Source organism: Arachis duranensis, chromosome 5 (genome assembly GCF_000817695.3).
Source record: "Arachis duranensis cultivar V14167 chromosome 5, aradu.V14167.gnm2.J7QH, whole genome shotgun sequence".
NCBI lineage: Eukaryota > Viridiplantae > Streptophyta > Magnoliopsida > Fabales > Fabaceae > Arachis > Arachis duranensis.
In genome coordinates, this window is record NC_029776.3 from 27,615,094 (window position 1) to 27,635,221 (window position 20,128).

The window sequence follows — 20,128 nt, forward strand, 5'->3', positions numbered from 1 at the left end:
TCATATTACATATAATGCCTCTCATGATGATTTTGATTACATCATTTTGGAAGGTACTCAGATTCGGGTTTTGGACAATAATGGCATTGCCATTCCACAACTAAATCATTCTAATGATAATTCACAAAACATTAGTACTCTAAATCATGATGATGCATTATGTGATCTACATAATAATGATAAAATTTTGCCTTATCCTGAAATTCATGATCATTTAGAGTCTCCATCACACATAGTGGATTCAAGTAGTGATGCAGCTGTTGCTATTCCTCCATCTTTTATGTTGCCTGAAAGTGTTGTGATGAGGAGGTCTACAAGACAAACCAGGCCACCTGCATATTTGTAGGACTATGAATATCAGGCCATCAACCATGCTCAGTCCAAAGCACAACTTTGCACTCAAAGGTATCCTATCTCTAATGTTTTATCATACACTAGACTTTCTCCCATGCATCTTGTATTTTTCCTTACCATTCAAAATTTAGAGCCAAAAGACTATGAGGATGCTGTCACTCAACCTTATTGGCAAGAAGCTATTAAAACTAAACTCCTTGCTTTGGAGGAAAACAAAATATGGAGGCTAACCTCTTTACCTGCAGGTAAAAGAGCTATCGGTTACAAATGGGTGTTTCATATGAAGTATCACCCAGATAGAACAGTAGAAAGACCAAAGGCACGCCTGGTTGCGAAGGGATTCACACAGGTGGCAAGAGTAGATTATAAGGAAACCTTTAGTCTGGTTGTTAAATTGGGTACTTTAAGAGTTGTTCTGGCTGTTGCTACTATTAAAGGTTGGCACCTAAAGCAAATTGACGTGAATACTGCCTTCTTACATGGTGAGCTTGATGAGGAGGTGTAGATGAAGGTGCCTCTGAATTTAGAAGCTACACCTGACCAAGTTTGCAAGCTTGAAAAATCCCTATATGGGTTGAAACAGGCGAGCAGACAATGGAATTGCAAGCTCAAATCTGTTCTTCTTGAGCTAAATTTTACTCAATGCAAGTCTGATTATAGTTTGTTTGTCAAATCTACAGCACTTGATTTCACGGCTGTCTTAGTGTATGTAGACGACTTAGTGTTGATAGGAGATGATTTGCATGAGATCGAGTTGGTTAAGAGTGTGCTTCATGACAGATTTTGAATCAAGGACATAGGGAATTTAAAGCATTTTCTTGGATTGGAGGTGGCACGATATAAGAGTGGTATTACTCTGTATCAACGGAAGTACGTCCTTGACTTGCTTAAAGAAACTAGATTCGAGGATTACAAATCTGCCACCACACCTATCGACTATGGGGTTAAACTCAGCAAGGATGTTGGGAAATTCCTCACAGACTCTACTCCATACCGAAGGATCATAGGCAAACTTCTATATTTTTCTAATACCAGACCTGATATAAGCTATGATATTGGAAAGTTGAGTCAATTCTTGGATTGTGCAACTACTGAAAACTTAAAAGTTGCGCATAGAGTGCTTCGCTATGTTAAAGATTCTTCTACTGCTAGCTTGTTTTTTTCTACAAATTTTGATTTACAACTCACGGGATTCTCTGACTCAGACTAGGCAGGTTGTCCTGATTTCTGTAGATCTGTTTCTGCCTATTGCTTCTACCTTGGTCCTTCTCTGGTTACTTAGAAAAGCAAGAAGTAACTCACAGTTGTGGCTTCCTCTTCTGAAGCTGAGTATCGAGCACTGGCATTAGCTACACGGGAAGCTCAGTGGCTAAGCTATGTTCTTAAGGATCTTGGTGTGCCACTTCAAAAACCCATCAACTTGTATTGTGATAACAATTCCGCTATCTACATCGCTACAAACCCAGTGTTTCATGAACACACCAAGAACATTGAGGTGAACTGCCATATCGTGCGTGACAAATTACAGGAACACTTATTCATCTTTTGCCCATCTCTACCGACAACCAAACTGCTAACAATCTCACTAAACCACTTGCTCCTGGCTCCTTTGTTGTAGCTTACTCTAAGCTTGGACTCTTGAATCTCTTCTCTCCCAATACTCTAACTTTACGGGAAGGTGTTACTTGATTATAATGGTTGCTGATTAATTATTTAATAGGAAATTAGAAGGAGTACTCCCTTAGTACTCCCTTGCTTATTTAGGCAGTTTGTTGAGGTCTGTTATCATTAGCTTTGTTGAGCTGTACAAAGTTAGTTAGAATAGTATAGCCATATATATAGTTGTCATTAGTATTGTAATTAGTGTGATTCTTCATTAATACAAGTTTATCACTTACTTGCATATCAGTTTCTCTAGTTATGTGTTCTTCTCCACTCACACATCAAATTTTCACAGCTGTTCCTCGGCATGCATGCAATATTTTTTCATTTTACTCCACTACCTCTCCTGTCTTTAAAGCCGCTCTACTACCACTGCTGTTCTTGTATGTTGTTTTTGCTCTACCAACCTCTAAATTTTGATCCTCTATTATTCTTAGTATAGTGTGGTTATGCTTGTGTCCTTGTTGTCTTTAATTCTCCATACTAATGCCAAATGTTCTATTTGCTTTTTCTTTCCTTTTTCTTAGCAAATGCAGAGCCTTCTTTTTTGTGTTTGGTTCTGATTTGTCTTTATAAGTATTGAACTAATGCTTTAATTTATATATTATGAAAATTTATTGGAGTAACATGAATTAGGCTGAGAAATGAAGTATTAGACCTGCACTATTAACATACATATTAAATTATATTTGAACTTTTAATAGAATAAATATTTGTCATCATATATATATATACCCAAAATCACTTATAACTTAGTAAAACTGAAAATCCTGAAATGCTTCTAATAACTCTAGTTAGACCTAAGTGAGAATCATCACTTTGACATTCTTTGCACCATTCTTTCTCTTTTAAGCAGGTTTGCACAATTTTTTGAAATACGATTTTAAATTTAGAAAACTAATATTAAAGAATAGAATTTTTTCCATGTTTGTCAATTAAACAACTATTTTGTATTCCTAGACAATAATTGTATGCGTAAAATTATTGTTATTGATATGTAAATAAATATTCAAATAAGGTTGATTATATTTGTGAAATAAAAAATAAATTTTAAAATTTTCATAATCAATTTTATCAGTATTTTCAAAATTTGTTGTAAGAAATAATACTTTTTTTATATATAAAAAAGTGTCACAGTACTTCAGGTAAATAATATAATTTTGTTTGGATAAAAAGAATAAATCAACCAACCAAGTTTTAAAATTATGTTGCATATTATTTGTGATGCTTATAAAATGAGGGCAAAATATAATTGGCCGTTAATTTAGTTTTTGGAGGAGGTTGGCTCTAATTAATGTGTGTTGTAATGGAAGTAGGGAATCCTAATTAAGTAAGTTGTTGGGATTATTTGAGAGATGAAATTGATAAATTAAAGGTGATTTAATAACGAATAGTTTGAGTTTGAGTTTTAAGTTAGAAGTGAAAAATTCTTGTTGTAAGACTTTTGTTCCTTCGTAAGATTTCGCGAATCAAGCTGATGTAAATTAGTTAAATTTTTTTAAATTTAGAAATTGTAATTATTGGCATAATTAATTACAAATATATACACGGATCATCACTTCATTAATTAGTTCATTATTACACTCACTTTCATCGGTTGACCCTCATCATGTTTATCACCTTACTGATTTATCACCAACTTGGACCACTTAAACTTATTGTCATAAATCACATCTGATACTAGTAATCACAATAATGAAAAATATGGTCCTTTTTTTTCGGAAAAATATAAGAACCAATTTATCCCAATATGAGAGTACCACTTAGAAGTTTTTTTCTCCGTCTCTCTCTCTCATCGCAACAGTTTTTTGTTTGAATTTGAAACTGTTACAGAACCGCTACAAACTCAGTCCAACTGGTCGTCGGATCGGGGCACCATCTTTAACTCAGGTTCAATCTATCCAAGAAAACTCAATAGGGTCAGTCCCCGAACACCCAACCCGACCGACACACGACCTTAACACCACGGCCTGAACCCCATGCCTAGCAAGAATGGTCGGGTCGGATTCACCAGAGCAAGACCCGAACCCCCGACCCAACGTTTAGAACGGCCAACTCCTCCTCACGTGCGCGGGGACATCGCAAGCATTCTGGCCAGTGGGCCAGGTCACCTCTAGGCTCACCCAGCACAGTATATAAAGGGAGAGGACAACACTCCCCCCAAGGTACACATCATCTTACCTCATTTGGCTACCAACTTGTAGGAACACTGACTTGCCCGTCGGAGTGTCTTTGCAGGTGACCACCCCCACACTCCACATCACCTCCGGCATCATCAACACACGTTTGTCCTCACTCCACGTCAGCTCAGGGTCTCTCACGTTCCCTTCTCACAATCACCCGACCTGCTGGGAACTCGAGGTCCCCAGGTAACGAACATTGGCGCCGTCTGTGGGAATCCTGTAGACGTGGAGCGACTTCCCACGTCGGAGGAGTTTCGCGAAGGTGGTGGGGCTCGCTTGAGTCAGGCGAGTTCGACGGCCCGAACCGCCGAACACCCCTGTTCCTCCATTCAGCCTAACCAACAAATTTACACCAAAACCCCCGACAGGCATCCCTTCGGAGGGACAGGAGCCGATAGCGCCAAGATTATGCAGGAACTCAGACACAGAGTACAAAACCTAGAACGAGAGCTGGCAGCGAGGAGCCGGTCCCACAGAGACGTTAGCCACTCCCGCGGTGATGCCAGCCAATCTCACACCCTCACCCGATCTCCTTCCCGCCACGGAAACGTAAGCCATTCCCGCGACGATGCCAGCCGATCTCGCGCCCGCACTCGCTCCCCTTCCCGAAGACTAGAGAGCCGAGAAAGGAGCCCAACAAAGCGAGAATAAGCACACGCACAGGCGACCTCTCGACCCTATCAAGACAGGTCCGAGGCCTGCGGGGAATCCCAAAGAGGGAAGGCCAAGAAACAACAAGAACCCGTGATCATGGGGGCCACCCCCTTCCACCCTTCAATCCTCAAGGTCCGGCTTCCGAAGAACTTCGATAAGCCAACGGACATGAGGTACGACAGGACCAAGGACCCCCTGGAGCACCTAATAGCTTTCGAAGCAAGAATGAACCTGGAAGGAGTAGGCGACGCAGTTAAATACCGAGAATTCCCTGTGACGCTGGCCGGTCCAGCGATCTGATGGTTCAACACTCTCTCACAAAGGTCTATTACGACCTTCGCAGACATCTCCCAAAGCTTTATGGCTCGGTTCACAAGACGCATAGCCAAGCAAAACATCCGATTAACTTGTTAGGGGTCACCCAGAAACCCGGGGAACCGACCAAGAATTTTCTGGATAGGTTCAACGACGAATGCTTGGAGATTGACGGTCTCACGGACTCGGTTGCCAGTCTCTGCCTAACAAACGGCCTGCTAAATGAGGATTTTAGGAAGCACCTCACAACTAAGCCTGTGTGGACTATGCAGAAAATTCAAAGCGTGGCCAAGGAATACATCAATGATGAGGAAGTAAGTCAGGTTGTAGCAGCCAATAAGCGGTAGCTCCTTAACCCGTCAGCCAGACAGGTCTCTCAGGTCAACAGATACAAGGAGGCCCCCAGGGATGGAGCCCCAACCAAGCAACACAAACAAACCCCGCGGCTCAGAAGGTTCACAAACTATACGCCACTTACGACGCCCATAGTGGAAGTTTACCAACAAATCGCAGACAAGGGAATCCTGTCCAGACCTAGATCTTTGAAGGAGAGAACGGGAGGCAAGAAAAGCCTCTACTACGACTATCACAAGGGCTTCAGGAACAATACCCAAGATTGTTTCGACCTCAAAGATTTCTTAGAACAGGCCATCCAAGAAGGCAAGTTGAGCGAGTTCTCCCGATTTATCCGGAAACCGAGAAGATGAGAACGAGAGCACTCAGAAGAAGATCGAAGCAGGACAGTCAAGGCGAGACAGGAACCCACAGGGGCCACTAACAACCCCCCAACTTTTGTAGTTAACATCATGGTAGGACGTGACACCCCTTCCAAGTCCAAGTCAGCAACAAAGAAAGATACCCGGATCCTCTCCATTTCGACAGGAGGTCCTACCACCCCAAATGGAGGACCTCCCATGATATCCTTCGGCCCAGAAGACCAATGGTTCCCCGACCTCCCCGAGAACCCTCCCATGGTGATCACGACGATGATTGGGACCGGGCTGGTTAGACGAATCCTCGTCGACACTGGAGCTGATTCCAATATCCTGTTCAGAAACGTATTTGACACCATGGGACTCAGGGAGTCCGACCTTAAGACGCACCAACACGGTGTCATGGGGCTAGGTGATAACTACATCAAACCCAACAGGATGATCTCGCTTCCAATTTGCCTAGGAGCTAGTGACGCCAGAAGATTAGTAATGGCGGACTTCGTAGTCCTCAGAAATTCCACATCCTACAACATCATCCTAGGAAGAAAAACCATCAACGAATTCTCAGCCGTGATATGCACCAAGTTCCTAACAATGAAGTTCGTGACAGACAAAGGAATGGTTGGCTCCATTAGGGGAGACTTAGAAGCGGCGTTGCATGTGACAACGCCAGTCTCTCCCTAAGAAAGAAGTCCAAGAGAGTGCCCGGCGTGTTTTTAGCCGACCTAGATGTTAGAATAGAAGACAAGCCAAGGCCGGAGCCAGAGGGGGACATGGAGAAGTTTCAAATAGGGAAGTCAGCAGAACAGTTTACCTTCGTAAACAAAAATTTACCCCATGAACTCAAAGGCCCTCTCATGGAAGTGATAAGGGCAAATGGCGACCTCTTTGCATGGACGCCGTCAGATATGCCAGGCTTGGACCCCGAAATCATGTCTCACCGACTAGCCGTCAAACCAAACGCAAAGCCAGTAGCACAGAGGCAGAGAAAGATGTCCCAAGAAAGGGCTAGTGAGGTCGCTAAGCAAATAGCTGGGCTCCTGGAAGCCGGATTCATCAAAGAGCTCGAGTACTCAACGTGGTTATCTAACATCATGCTGGTGAAAAAAGCTAGCGACAAATGGAGAATGTGTGTCGACTATTCGGACCTGAACAAGGCATGTCCGAAGGACTCTTTACCCCTCCCAAATATCGACACCTTGGTAGATTCAGCGGCAGGGTATCGTTTCCTCAGCTTCATGGATGCGTACTCTGAGTACAATTAGATTCTGATGCACCGACCTGACTAGGAAAAGACAGCATTCAAAACACCAAGAGGCACGTATTGTTACAAAGTAATGCCGTTTGGATTAAAAAATGCGGGGGCCACCTACCAAAGACTGATGAGCAAAGTTTTTCATGATCTCATCGGCAAGACGGTAGAGGTCTACGTCGATGACATCCTACTAAAAATGGCAGAACCAAACAGCCATATAGGAGACCTTCAAAATGTCTTCAAAGCGCTGAGAAAATTCAATATGAGACTCAACCCACTAAAATACGCGTTCGCTATGGAGGCTGGGAAATTCCTGGGCTTTATGATAACACAAAAAGGGGTGGAGGCTAACCCGGACAAGTGCGAAGCCATTCTCAAAATGACAAGCTCAGGGTGCATCAAAGATGTACAGCGACTAACCGGAAAGCTCACGGCCCTATCCCAATTTCTCGGAGCCTCGACTGGGAAAGCACTCTCGTTTTTTAATCTAATAAAGAAAGGAATCGCCTTCGAGTGGACCCCGGCATGTGAAGAAGCGTTTAGCCATTTCAAGAAGATGCTCTCAGAACCACGCATACTCAGCAAGCCCAAAGAATGAGAACCCCTCTACCTCTACCTGGCAATAATCGTACAAGGCGTGGCAGCAGTCCTCGTCCGGGAAGAAGAAAGGACTCAGCGCCTAGTATACTTCATTAGCAAAGTGCTCCAAGGAGCGGAGCTGAAATACACCAAACTGGAAAAGTTAGCCTATGCCTTGCTAACCTCGTCAAGAAGGCTTAAATAATATTTCCAAGGGCATAGGATCATCCTAAGAACCGACTAGGCGATTCGCCAGGTCCTCCAGAAACCCGACCTCGTGGGAAGAATGATGGCATGGGCAGTAGAGCTATCCCAGTATGACTTACAGTACGAGCACTGGCAGAAAATCAAGGCCCAGGTAATGGCGAACTTTCTAGTAGAAGTCACAGGAGAAGCACCCGACATACCGAACACACGGTGGAAATTCCACGTAGACAGAGCTTTCAACCAAGCGTTCGGAGGGGCCGTGATCATCCTGGAAAATTCGATAGGAATATCTTACGAGCAGTCAATCAGGTTCAACTTCCCAGTCTCCAACAACCAGGCAGAATACGAAGCATTGATAGGAGGGCTAATTCTAGCCAAAGAAGTCAGAGCGTCAAGGATTGAGGTAAGTAGTGATTCCCAGATCGTCACATCCCAGATAAATGGCAGTTACCAGACCAGGGATACACTACTACAGAAATACCTAGAGAAGGTGAAAGAACTTTGCAAAAACGTCGATGAAGTCATAATCCAACATGTTCCCAGGGAGAGAAACGCCCAAGTAGACCTCCTTTCCAAGTTAGCAAGCGCTAAGCCCGGAACAGGAAACAGGTCGCTAATCCAAGGGCTGGCAACCGAGCCAGCAATCATTCTAGCAACCCAACCGCCAGGCTCTCCCTCCTGGATGGACCCTGTTCCGAGGGTTACCTGAAACTGAAGGTCGATCTCGGATGAGATCTTCTGTACTGGTCGGAGCTGTTATGTCTGACCTGTTTAGAGCTGGTGGCCAGAGCTATCGTGTCCGACCTGTTGGATCTGGTGGTGCTGCTGATCCTTCGTCTCCCGAGGGTGGGGGTACCTGCAAGGGACTCCGATGCTTAAGTTAGCAAGGGTATTAAGCAGGTATTGAGTAGAATCAGAGTATGAGTTATACCTGGGTGCTCCAGTGTATTTATAATGGTGATGAGTGACCTTTCTGGAGATAAGATAGTTATCTTATCTTATCTTATCCTTATCTTTGAGTGAGGTTATCTTATCTTTAGGGGAACTGCCTTTATCTTTCCGGGCTTTGGCTGCCTTTAGATTGGGCTGTGTTCCTTCGTTTTGGGCCTGGTTTGGGCTCCTTTGGCGAGTTGGCCGAGCTCTTCGAGAAGAGGTCGGACATTTGGCCGAGCTCTTTGAGAAAAGGTCGGATGGTCTGACCTGAAGAGGTCGATCGGCTTGTCGCTAAACATCTTGGGTCGGACAGCTTGACCCAGGGTATGAACAGTGCCCCTGCTTGAGTTCGATCTTTCCGTGAGATCGTGCTTTTCAGAGCTTCGATCTCTTTGGAAGTCGTGCTCAAGCATCTATCTGGCTTGTTTCTTCATTGCTTTGCAATCTTTGTAGATTTTCTAGAGGTTTGGTACTTTACAGTCCAACCTCTTTTGAGTGGTAGTGTGGGTTTTCTACCCTTGCCTTCTGGATCACGCCTTGTTTTTAAGTTTGTGTTAACAACCCTCTGCTTTGGCGAAGCTATCCTTGCGGCTTGATATCCGGGCTTTTAGTGACTTGTCCAATGACTTTTTAGTGTTCTTTATATAGAACCTTTTTTAGTCTCGGATGACGTTCGTAAACCTGTTTGAGGTTGTGCCTTCTTTGAGTGGAGTTATATCCCTTTTGGCTAAGCACGTTTAAGCCTTAAGTTGTTTCCCAACCTTTTGGCTTGTTCTTTTTTAAAGTCGTGCTTGCGCCTCTGACGTCGACATGTATGACTTTGTCCCTGCTTGAGTTCGGACTTTTCTATGAGATCGTGCTTTCAGAGTTTCGATCTCTTTTGGGGAAGTCGTGCTCAAGCATCCTGACTTTGGTCGATCTTGAGTATTTTCTCCTTGTGCGAGTCTGGTATTGCCCTTTTTAGTTTGTTGAGAGGGCTTTTCAGCCTTTCTTCCGACTTGTTTGTCTTCACTGCTCGGGCTTTTTAGTCATAATCCAACAACTTTTTAGGTATTGTTCCGATGGGGAACCTTTTTACAGTTTGTTTGGATGACTTTTTAGCGCCGTTTTGATTTCTGCTTTTGCCTTTTAAGTAGTATCTTTTTTCAAGACTTCGTACTTTTTAGCAAAGCATTTCTGGCCTTCCTCTAGCTGTTGCGAGATGTTTTTGTCCCTTTTGTGGATCTTTGTAGAGTGTCAGTACTTTGTTGTCTGGCCTCTTTTGATCACTTCTGGTTTTGTCCACTTTTTGCTTGGTCGAGGTGGTCCTTAGGGCTAACTTGTCCGATGACTTTTTAGTGTTCTCATAGAACACTTTTTATTCAGTCTGAACAATTTTGATAGCCTTGTCGTGGAGCCGTGGCTTTTTGGGCGGAGCTATGTTCGTTTTAGCGCACGTTTTTCGTTGGTCCGACTTCTTCTTGTCGGTCCAAGCTGTAGCTTTCGTTGGTCCGACTTTCTTTTTGTCGGTCCAAGCTGTAGCTTTCGTTGGTCTGACTTCTTCTTGTCGGTCTGAGCTGTAACTTTCGTTGGTCCGACTTCTTCTTGTCGGTCTGAGCTGTAACTTTCGTTGGCCCGACTTCTTCTTGTTGGTCCAAGCTGTAGCTTTCATTGGTCCGATTTCTTCTTGTTGGTCCCTTCTAAGTTATTTCTAGTAATCCTCTTTATTGGACCTTTGTCAAGTCTCTTTTAGGGATTATTTTTTATAACTTTTTGTCACTTTGATTGGCTTGGGCCGACTTTATCATGTCGGTCCTGTCGAGTTACTTGGTAATCCTCTTTTTTGGACCTTGTTCAGGTCTCTTTCAGGGATTACGTTTGTAACTTTTTCGTAGGAGTCCGACTTCATCATGTCGGACTCTTCTAAGTTATAGTAATCCTCTTTTATAGGGTTGGCGAGACCTCTTTCCAGGGCTTTACTTATAACTTGGGTTGTTGTGGCTGGTCCGACTTCTTTGTGTCGGCCAGTCTTCAAGTTATTTTATAGCAATCCATTTTATTAGGACCTCGTCAGGTCCTTTCTATGGATCACTTTCTATAACTTCTTGCATTATTCTGTTTTCATCTTTTCCAATTTTGTAGAGTTTAGGTTTTAACCCTCGTTTGGCAGACCTTTTGATGAATTTGGTTTTCATCTTTGGTCTTTATCGTGATAGCGTAGTGAATTTGATTTTCACTTTCTGCCGATCTGTAGCTTTATAATCGGACAATGAATATTTCAGATTAATGCGTCTTGATTGAGTAGTGAATTTGGTTTTCACTTTGTCGATCTTTGTCGAAATAAAACGATGAATTCGGTTTTCATCGTGGTCGGGCGGTGAAATTGGTTTTCACCTTGCCGACCTGTCACTTTGTAATCGGACGATGAATTTTGGTTTTCATCTTGCTGACTTTGTCGTGATCGGGCGGTGAATTTGGTTTTCACCTTGCCGACCTTTGTCGTGATCGGGTGGTGAATTTGATTTTCACCTTGCCGACCTGTCGTAATCGGACGTCTTAGTAGGAAACATTTTAGGGAATCTGCGAACTTTTGAACAATAAAATGAAGATATGAATAAGAATGTGTACATGTTAGTGCTTACCCTTCTAGGATGGGCAATCTTTTAGATCTCGGCCTGGCACCTTTTGCAGGCATGCCATGACCTTGGTAGCTCTCGCCCCTCGAGGTCGGACACTTTGTGGTGACCTTTCCTCAGTGCTTCCGTGACTTGGCAGGGTCCTTTCCAATTAGCTGCTAGCTTCCCATCTCCCGGTCGACTTGTTCCGATGTCATTTCGGAATAGGATGAGATAGTTGTTGGCGAAACTTTGCCGGATTACCTTCTGATTGTATCTTGAGGCCATTTGACGATTTAACGCTTCCTCCCTAATCTGAGTAGGTCGAGTTCTTCCCTTTGGATTTGGGAGTTGACCTCTTTATTGTAGAGGATCATTCTGGGGGATCCTTCTTCGATCTCTACTGGGATCATTGCCTTCACTCCACGTGGTGAAGTGTGGAGTTGTTCGATATGCCCATAGGACTTGTGGGAGCTCTTCAGCCCAAGCTCCCTTTTGATCTGAAGAACTTTGGTTCTTTCTGTAAAAAGTTTGTGTCTTTGATCATTTGTTGTGAATTTTCTTTTGTCGTTCGCCTTTTGAGGAGAATGTGTGCTTTGCTTAGGATTTGGTTGCTGTTCCTGTTTCTTTTCATCGTTGCCTGACTCCTTTTGTACAAAAGTTCGAGCTTTTGTGTTGACCTTTTATTTGAGAGGTGTTCAAACTATTTGGGTATAGATTATCGGCTTGTCTTCTCTGTGTTCTTGCCCTGTTGTTGCCTCCAAAGGGTGCCCCTGGACTTTCGTGTGAGTCCTGGGGTTTTTCTTTTACTGCTGTATCTGATATCTGATGTTTTGCTGTTACTGTCCGAGTTGTTTCCTTATTTGTCCGAGTTGTTTAGTAATAACCCCATGGTTGACCTATGTCTTCTTGAAAAAATATTGCTGAGATGTCTACAGAGATCCCGGACGGCATGTCTGATTGACTGGATTCCATAGTTGTAATGCGTGTTACTGTGGCTGACCCTGAGTACTGTGTGCGATTTAGGAGGTTCCGTAGAATTTGTAGGAATAGGGATGAGGAGGAGAATTATGAGCTGGTGTTGCCGAACCTTGAGGAGAGGGTTTGTTTTCCTTCCTTGTTGTGATCTTGTAATGTAGCCTGGATGAGGCTTCTGTTATTGCCCCCAGGTTTGGTGTTGGCTAGTTTTGAAAATGAATCAGCTCGGGCATTCTGCTCCCGAGGTATGTGTCGGACTTCATATTCTCCGAATTGTCCGAGCTGTTGGTGCTGGCTGATTTTGAAAGTGCATCAGCTCGGGCATTCTGCTCCCGAGGTATGTGTCAAACTTCATATTCTCTGAAATGTCCGAGCTGTTCTCTGGTTTTGTCCAGGGTCCCCCGATTTATCCGAGGTATTTTTTCATGGTGGGATCCTCAGCTTGGTTGCTCCCTTCTATTTGTGAGGTGACTACTTGTGAATCACTGGACATGGTAAACTCCTACCTTCTTAGCTAGCCTTAAACCAGTCAGTAGTGCCTCGTATTCAGCTTGGTCATTTAGCTTGATTTTGCTTCCCTGATCGCTTTCTATAATTACACCTGTACAACTCCTGGTTTTGTTTGTCTATGTAGAGTTTCCATTTTGTAGGAGTTCCCGGGGTGTTAGTATACTCTGTAATGAAGTCGGCCAGATACTGTGATTTGATGGCTGTCCGAGCTTCATGTCGAAGATCGAATTCGGATAACTCGATTGTCCACTATAGGATTCTTCCAGCTAACTCTGTTTTCTGTAGGATGCCTTTCATGGGCTGGTTGGTCCGAACTCTAATAGTGTGAGCTTGAAAATATGGGCAGAGTTGTTGAGAAGAGAATATGAAGGCATAGGTGAACTTTTCTATCTTTTGATAGTTTAGTTCGGCCTCTTGTAGAGCCTTGATGATGAAGTAGACGGGTTGTTGCCCACTTTTGTCTTCTTTAACTGGTGATGAGGCTATTGCCCGACTTCCCATTACGAGGTATAATATGAGCTTTTCACTTTGACTTGGTCGGGTAAGAATGGGTGGTTGCCCCAAGAATTTTTGAAATCTCGGAAGGCTTGTTTGCACCCCGTTGTCCTATTCTCAACTCTCTCCCTTCGTTAATATCCCTCTTTGAGGTGTGCTTTGCGAGATGATTTAGAGATCCCTCCTCCTACGAATCCTCCATGAACATGTCTCTCTGGGGTGTGAGGTGGACGTTCAACTCGTCCGATCTCTTTGGGGTGAGACGTTTCGACTCGTCCGACCTCTTTGATGTGAGGTGGACCTTTAACTTGTCCGACCACTTTGGTATGAGATGGACCTTCAACTTTGTCCGACCTCTTTGGTGTGAGGTGGACCTTCAATGCGTCCGACCTCTTTGGTGTGAGGTGGACTTTCAATGCGTCCGACCTCTTCGGTGTGAGGTAGACCTTCAACGCGTCCGACCTCTTCGGTGTGAGGTGGACCTTCAACGCGTCCGACCTCTTTGGTTTTGGATTGGGCGAGGTGGTGGGATCTTCTCAGTGTTGCATATTTCATGGTAGACATCCACAAGAGACACCCGAAGGGGTATAATTGTGGCATTTTCTAGGCTTCTCTCCATGTTGATATTCTTTTTTCTTGGACTCATTATCCTTATCCTGAGAGGAGTAGGAATGTTCTGTTTTTCAGATCTCTCCTAGTCGAGAGTTTTCCTCCATGTTGATGTACTTCTCTGCTCGTTCTTGTACCTCGTTCTGAGATGTTTGGGTGCTTCTTGGATATTGAGTGGCTAAAAGGTCCTTCTCGTAGACCCTCGATGAGGCCCCTGATAGCTTCTTCTGTTGGCAGATTTTGTATGCCCAGACATGTTTTGTTGAATCTTTTTATGTAGTTGCGAAGGCTCTCTCGATCTCCTTTCTTGATCCCTAATAGGCTCGGTGCGTGTTTGGCTTTGTCCTTTTGGATGGAGAATAACGGATTGCATCTGAGGCCTCCGTGAGATACATCCTGCTTCTGAAGTTGCTAAGATGATGGCTTGAATCTGATGTGCCGTCGTATGGAGTCATGTCTGGAGCTTTGAAGTCCTTTGGGTCCTTTAGCTTTCATGATCACTTTGGTGAATGGAACCTGGTCCTTGCAGGAGCTATCCTCATGAGAGGATCGATTAGCTTTGGCCTTGAGATCGGCTTCGAGTTTTAGGAGTTTGTCCTCCAATTCCCGGAGTCGCTTTATCTCCCTTTGTAGGTCTTTCTTAGGCTCTCGTTGATGTATGGCTTCTTCTTCCAGTTGTTTTAAACGGTCTTGAAGCGCCTCCATGGTGTAGTGTCCGCGTTTTTGTGTCGTTGTTAAGTTGAGGAGTATCCTTTGGTGTAGTGTCCACGTTTTTGTGCGGCGTTCTATCCTCTAGATCTGAATCGTGGTTGTTGTCATGGTTGTCCGCATGGTGATGGGATGACTTCCAAGTTCCCCGGCAATGGCGCCAATGTTCCAAGGGTTACCTGAAACTGAAGGTCGATCTCGAATGAGATCTTCTGTACTGGTCGGAGCTGTTGTGTTCGACCTGTTTAGAGCTGGTGGCCGGAGCTACCGTGTCTGACCTGTTGGATCTGGTGGTGCTGCTGATCCTTCATCTCCCGAGGGTGGGGAGTACCTGCAAGGGACTTCGATGCTTAAGTTAGCAAGGGTATTAAGCAGGTATTGAGTAGAATCAGAGTATGAGTTATACCTGGATGCTCCAGTGTATTTATAATGGTGAGGAGTGACCTTTCTGGAGATAAGATAGTTATCTTATCTTATCTTATCTTTATCTTTGAGTGAGGTCATCTTATCTTTAGGGGAACCGCCTTTATCTTTCTGGGCTTTGGCTGCCTTTAGATTGGTCTGTGTTCCTTCGTTTTGGGCTTGGTTTGGGCTCCTTTGGCGAGTTGGCCGAGCTCTTTGAGAAGAGGTCGGGTATTTGGCCGAGCTCTTTGAGAAGAGGTCGGATGGTCTGACCTGAAGAGGTCGGTCGGCTTGTCACTAAACATGCCGGGTCGGACAGCTTGACCCAGGGTATGAACAGACCCCATCCTCCGATACATGGAGAAAGGCGAAACACCACCAGATGAAAAAAAAGCGCAAGCCGTCAGAAGAGAGGCTCCCAAATATATGACTATACAAGGGCAGTTGTAAAAGCGAGGACTCCATCAACCTTTGCTTAAATGCCTTCGACCCGACCAACCGGACTACGTTTTGAGCGAAGTCCATGAGGGGTGTTGCGGTCACCACATTGGAGGAAGGTCATTGGCAAGAAATATCATCCGAGCAGGATATTACTGGCCCACCTTGATGTCGAATGCTCAGGAGTTTGTTAGGAAGTGCAGGAAATGCTAAGAAAATGCCAACTTTCACAAAGCCCCACCCGAGGAACTCAACTCGATGATGGCACCCCGACCTTTTGTCCAATGGGGAGTTGACCTCTTGGGGCCATTCCCACCTGGGCCGGGACAAGTAAAATATTTGATAGTGGCTGTAGATTACTATACCAAGTGGGTGAAAGCGGAATCACTAGCCAGCATATCCGCAACAAACTGTCAAAAAGTTTTTTGAAGGCAAGTCATCACTTGGTTCGGGATCCCAGAGTCCGTCATATTGGATAACAGAACACAGTTCACCAACAAAAAGTTCAAAGAGTTCCTCTCAGGACTAGGAATTAAGCAAAATTTCTCCTCCGTCGAGCACCCTCAAAGCAACGGACAAGTGAAAGCAGCCAACAAAGTCATCTTGAAAGGGCTGAAGAAACGACTTGAAGGGAAGAAAGGCTCATGGGCAGACGAGCTAGCCTCAGTCTTATGGTCTTACAGAACTTCCCTCCAATCATCTACCGGCGAAACCCCCTTCTGACTCACATATGGGGTCGACGCAGTCATCCCAGTCGAAATAGGGGAGCTGAGCCCAAGGCTACTCCTCGGAGGAGGAAGTGAGGCAGTTGAGAAGGACCTAGTTGACGAAACAAGGCAAATGGCGCATCTGCACAGAGACAACAATTAGACAAAGGATAGCCCTAAGATACAACGGTAAAGTGATAAAAAGAAACCTCGGGGAAGGTGACCTGATCTTGTGACGTAACGACATAGGAACTCCAACCCCAGGAGAAGGCAAGTTGGCTGCAAATTGGGAAGGACCGTACAGGGTAAAAGAAGTCCTTGGCAAAGGCGCGTATAAGCTGGAAAAACTAGATGGAAAAGAGGTTCCGAGAACATGGAACATGGCAAACCTAAAAAGGTTCTACTCATAAGGGAAGTGACAGAACGACCCAACAACACGGCCACATCCGCCTTAGTCCCTTTAATTTTACTCCTTTATTCATGTATATATACATATTACATTACCCTTCCCTTTTAAAGTTTCGTGTATATATAATGAACTTTGTTCTTTGCAAGATTTTCAAAGCAACATAATGGTGTTAATAACGAATGGTCGACCTAACGGAAGCTCGGGACTGATCACCCCGAGAACCAAAGGGACCTAAGTTTAAAACAAGTGACAAAGGGCAGTAAATTACCATAAAAATGGTAAAACAAAAAGCCACGACGGCCCGGATAAACGAAAGCAATAAAACAAAAGCAAAGCCGCAACGGCCCAAGCAAGCAAATAAACATTAAACAAACTCATGAAAAGGAAAAGTGTTCATTACAAATAAAGGCGCCTAAATAGGCCTAAAAACCAAAGGTACCAACGACAAAGCAAAAGGCAGGAAAAAAGGAAAAGACCACCACCTCAGGACTTCAAGATATCAACGATCTTCCCATTCTCAACAGTCTTGAGAGCTCCAACTTGGGAAAGATCGAGATCGGGAGCCAGCAGAGCTACCTGAATCTTGATCCCTTCTTCGGTCAACTTTACGGCCTTCTGAGCTCCCTGTGTAAGTTTCCTATTTTTCTTCTTCAAAGCAACCATATCTTTACGGGCAGCCTCTGCCGAGCTTTCCGCTAACTTAAGCTTTTTCTCCAGTTCCTCAATCTTCTTTTTAGCTGTGGCAGCCTCACCATGAGAGGTGTTTAAGTCCTTCATCAAAGCAACATCCCGCTCCACCAACCTATTTGCTTCCTCGGCATACTCCTTGGACTTCTCCTCCAGCTCGGATAGCTTCGTCTTCAAAGACTCCTCCCGTGACGTTGAATCCGTCAAGTCCTTTTGGGAGTTCCGAAGTTTCACCTCCATGCTATGATAATTTCCCAAAACAGGCTCCACCTTCTTCACAATAGTCGCCACTCGAAGAAGGCTGCAATAGATCCATCTCACCTACCTGAAAAGATCGGCATCACGGAAAAACTCATCGGTGCCGGGGAGCAATTGGGACTCAATAAAACTCCCAGCATCAAAGTTTTTCTCCATGACCGAGAGCGTCTTCCCAGAGTCACGTTTTCTTTTCTTAAGGTTGCTGATGACCTTTACGTCATCATCAAACCCTAGATCATCATCAAGAACCACTTCCGCCTCCAGGCTTGGGTTCCCCGAGGAATTCCCAATAGGGGCCTCAACCTTATCCGGCTGACCTGAACCAACCCCGTTAGCCGGACCACTACCCTCCTCGGCAACCTCATGGTCCTGGCTTTCCGAGGGGGTTGCCAACGAGTCCTCACCACCCTCATCATTTCCTTGAATAAGGCCCATCAAATCGGCCAAAGTTTTCTTCCTGCCAGCCATAGAAACTGAAAGCAAAAAAGGGAAAGTATGAGGAATGGAAAGGTGAAAGCACAAGAAACAAAAAGTAAAAAACTCACCGACATAAGACCGACCGGCCTCCCGATCCCCCATAACCATACGAGGGTTAAGATTTCTCTCCCCAAAAATTGCCAGCAAAATATTAGCAATATTACGATCCTCCGGACTCAACTAATCATAAGAAATTTTTATCAGATAATCGGATCCCGCTCCAAAACTCTAATAAGTGGGGATCTGTCTCTCCCCCTCAGCAGTTAACCAGAATGGCTGATGACCTTCAATGGGCTTGACCTTGAAAAAAGTAGATTTGAAGATATGGAGAGAATCTTCAAAAAGGCCAAAGATCCTACGACCTTGTTGGACCCTAAAAGACATATACCCCTTTTTTGCCTTATGACAAGAAGGGTTTGTGAGAAGGAAGAGGTAGAGAAAAATGTTTACAAAAGTCTGCAGCTCCAGATATTCGCAACCAATCTCGAAACATCGGATGCCAGCTCAGCTGTTTGGATGCAATTGCGATGGAGAAACATCACAGCGGTTTAGCAGACCCATGACGAAGGGGGAGAAGGGTATGCGAACCCTTAAAGTCGTGAACATAGGTTCATAAACCCACATCCAATTGGCAACTCGAGAAGCCACCAAATTATTCTGGTAGATGCGCTCCCGAGCAGCGAGAACATAAGCCTGGTAAAGCACCTCCTCGGGACCACCCCCACATAAGAGCCCCACCTGGCACAAATTTTGAAGACCCTCCTTCGTAACCTGGGAAGGGGTGTCCCTCACGTCGGTAGACACCCAAGTGTAATGGTCAACAAAGTTGGCTAGCGGTCGCTGAGCCTGATTCGGGAGAATGGGACGCTCGGCCACACCTACAGTGGGGGCACCACTCAGTCAGAACGGGAGGTCGGGAACCCACAAAGAAGCAAAAGCAAACTAAAAAGTTTCTCAAATCATTTCCTTCGATTGACCCAACACTAACCCAGAACCTAAAAGTAAATCCCCAGAAAAACCCAGTGGTGCTTCCTCTAAAAGGGAAAGGAAAGCAAGAACAAAACCTAGGCATGCATGCAAAAAATGCACAAAGAGCTTGCAAAAATCAAGGAAACAATCAAAAAGGGAAAAACCCATAAAAATGACGTACCAAAAATGTAGAATCTGAAAAAAAATGAGCAACAAAGGAAGATCCAAGCGAGAGAAGGAACACCAGAAGCAGAAAGCAAATCGAAGTAGTAGAAGAAGAAAGTAGGAAACAGTAGCAGTGCACGAGAGAAGAAGAAAGAAAATGGAACTGTGAAGGGGTTGCAAAGTAAAAATAGGGAGAGAAATGTAATCGCTGAGGAAGAGTGCCAAAAGACAGGGGCATACCTGTCATTTCATGAACTTTGAAATGATGGGGCATTTAATGCCCCGCACAGAAGCCAAGCAGGCAACATCAGAGACGAGGCAACCATGCGTGCGAAATACGAAACGCCATCAACGGACTCTCGAGGAGAAGAACACATCCCCTCTCGGCGAGTAAGACAAACGCGCCTAGCCACGAGGCCCGAAACCTCGAGGCTAGTGCGTTGGGGGCACTGTTACAGGACCCCTACAAGCCCAGTCCAACTGGTTGCCGGATTGGGGCACCATCTTTGACCCAGGCCCAATTTATCCAAGAGAACTCAATAGGCTCGGTCCCCGAACACCCGACCCAGCCGACGCACGGCCGTAACACCACGGCCCAAACCCCACGCCTAGCAAGAACGGTCAGGTCGAATTTACTGGAGTAGGACCCGAACCCCCCGACCCGATGTTTAGAACGGCCAGCTCCTCCCCACGTGTGCGGGGATAGTGCAAGCATTCTGGTTAGTGGGCCAGGTCACCTCTAGGCCCACCCAGCACAGTATATAAAAGGAGAGGACAGCACTCCCCCCAAGGTACATATCATCTTACCTCATTTGGCTACCAACTTGTACGGACACTGACCTGCCCGTCGGAGTGTATTTGCAGGTG

General features: G+C 44.9%; 1 protein-coding gene across 1 annotated transcript; it reads left to right on the forward strand.

Moving 5' to 3' along the window:
- The first annotated feature begins 350 nt into the window (after window positions 1-350).
- LOC107488927 (uncharacterized mitochondrial protein AtMg00820-like) lies at window positions 351-859 on the forward strand. The gene is made up of 2 exons (XM_016109716.1): window positions 351-405; window positions 486-859. The coding sequence occupies exons 1-2, from the start codon at window positions 351-353 to the stop codon at window positions 857-859; spliced, it is 429 nt and encodes a 142-aa protein (XP_015965202.1).
- The last annotated feature ends 19,269 nt before the right edge of the window (window positions 860-20,128 follow it).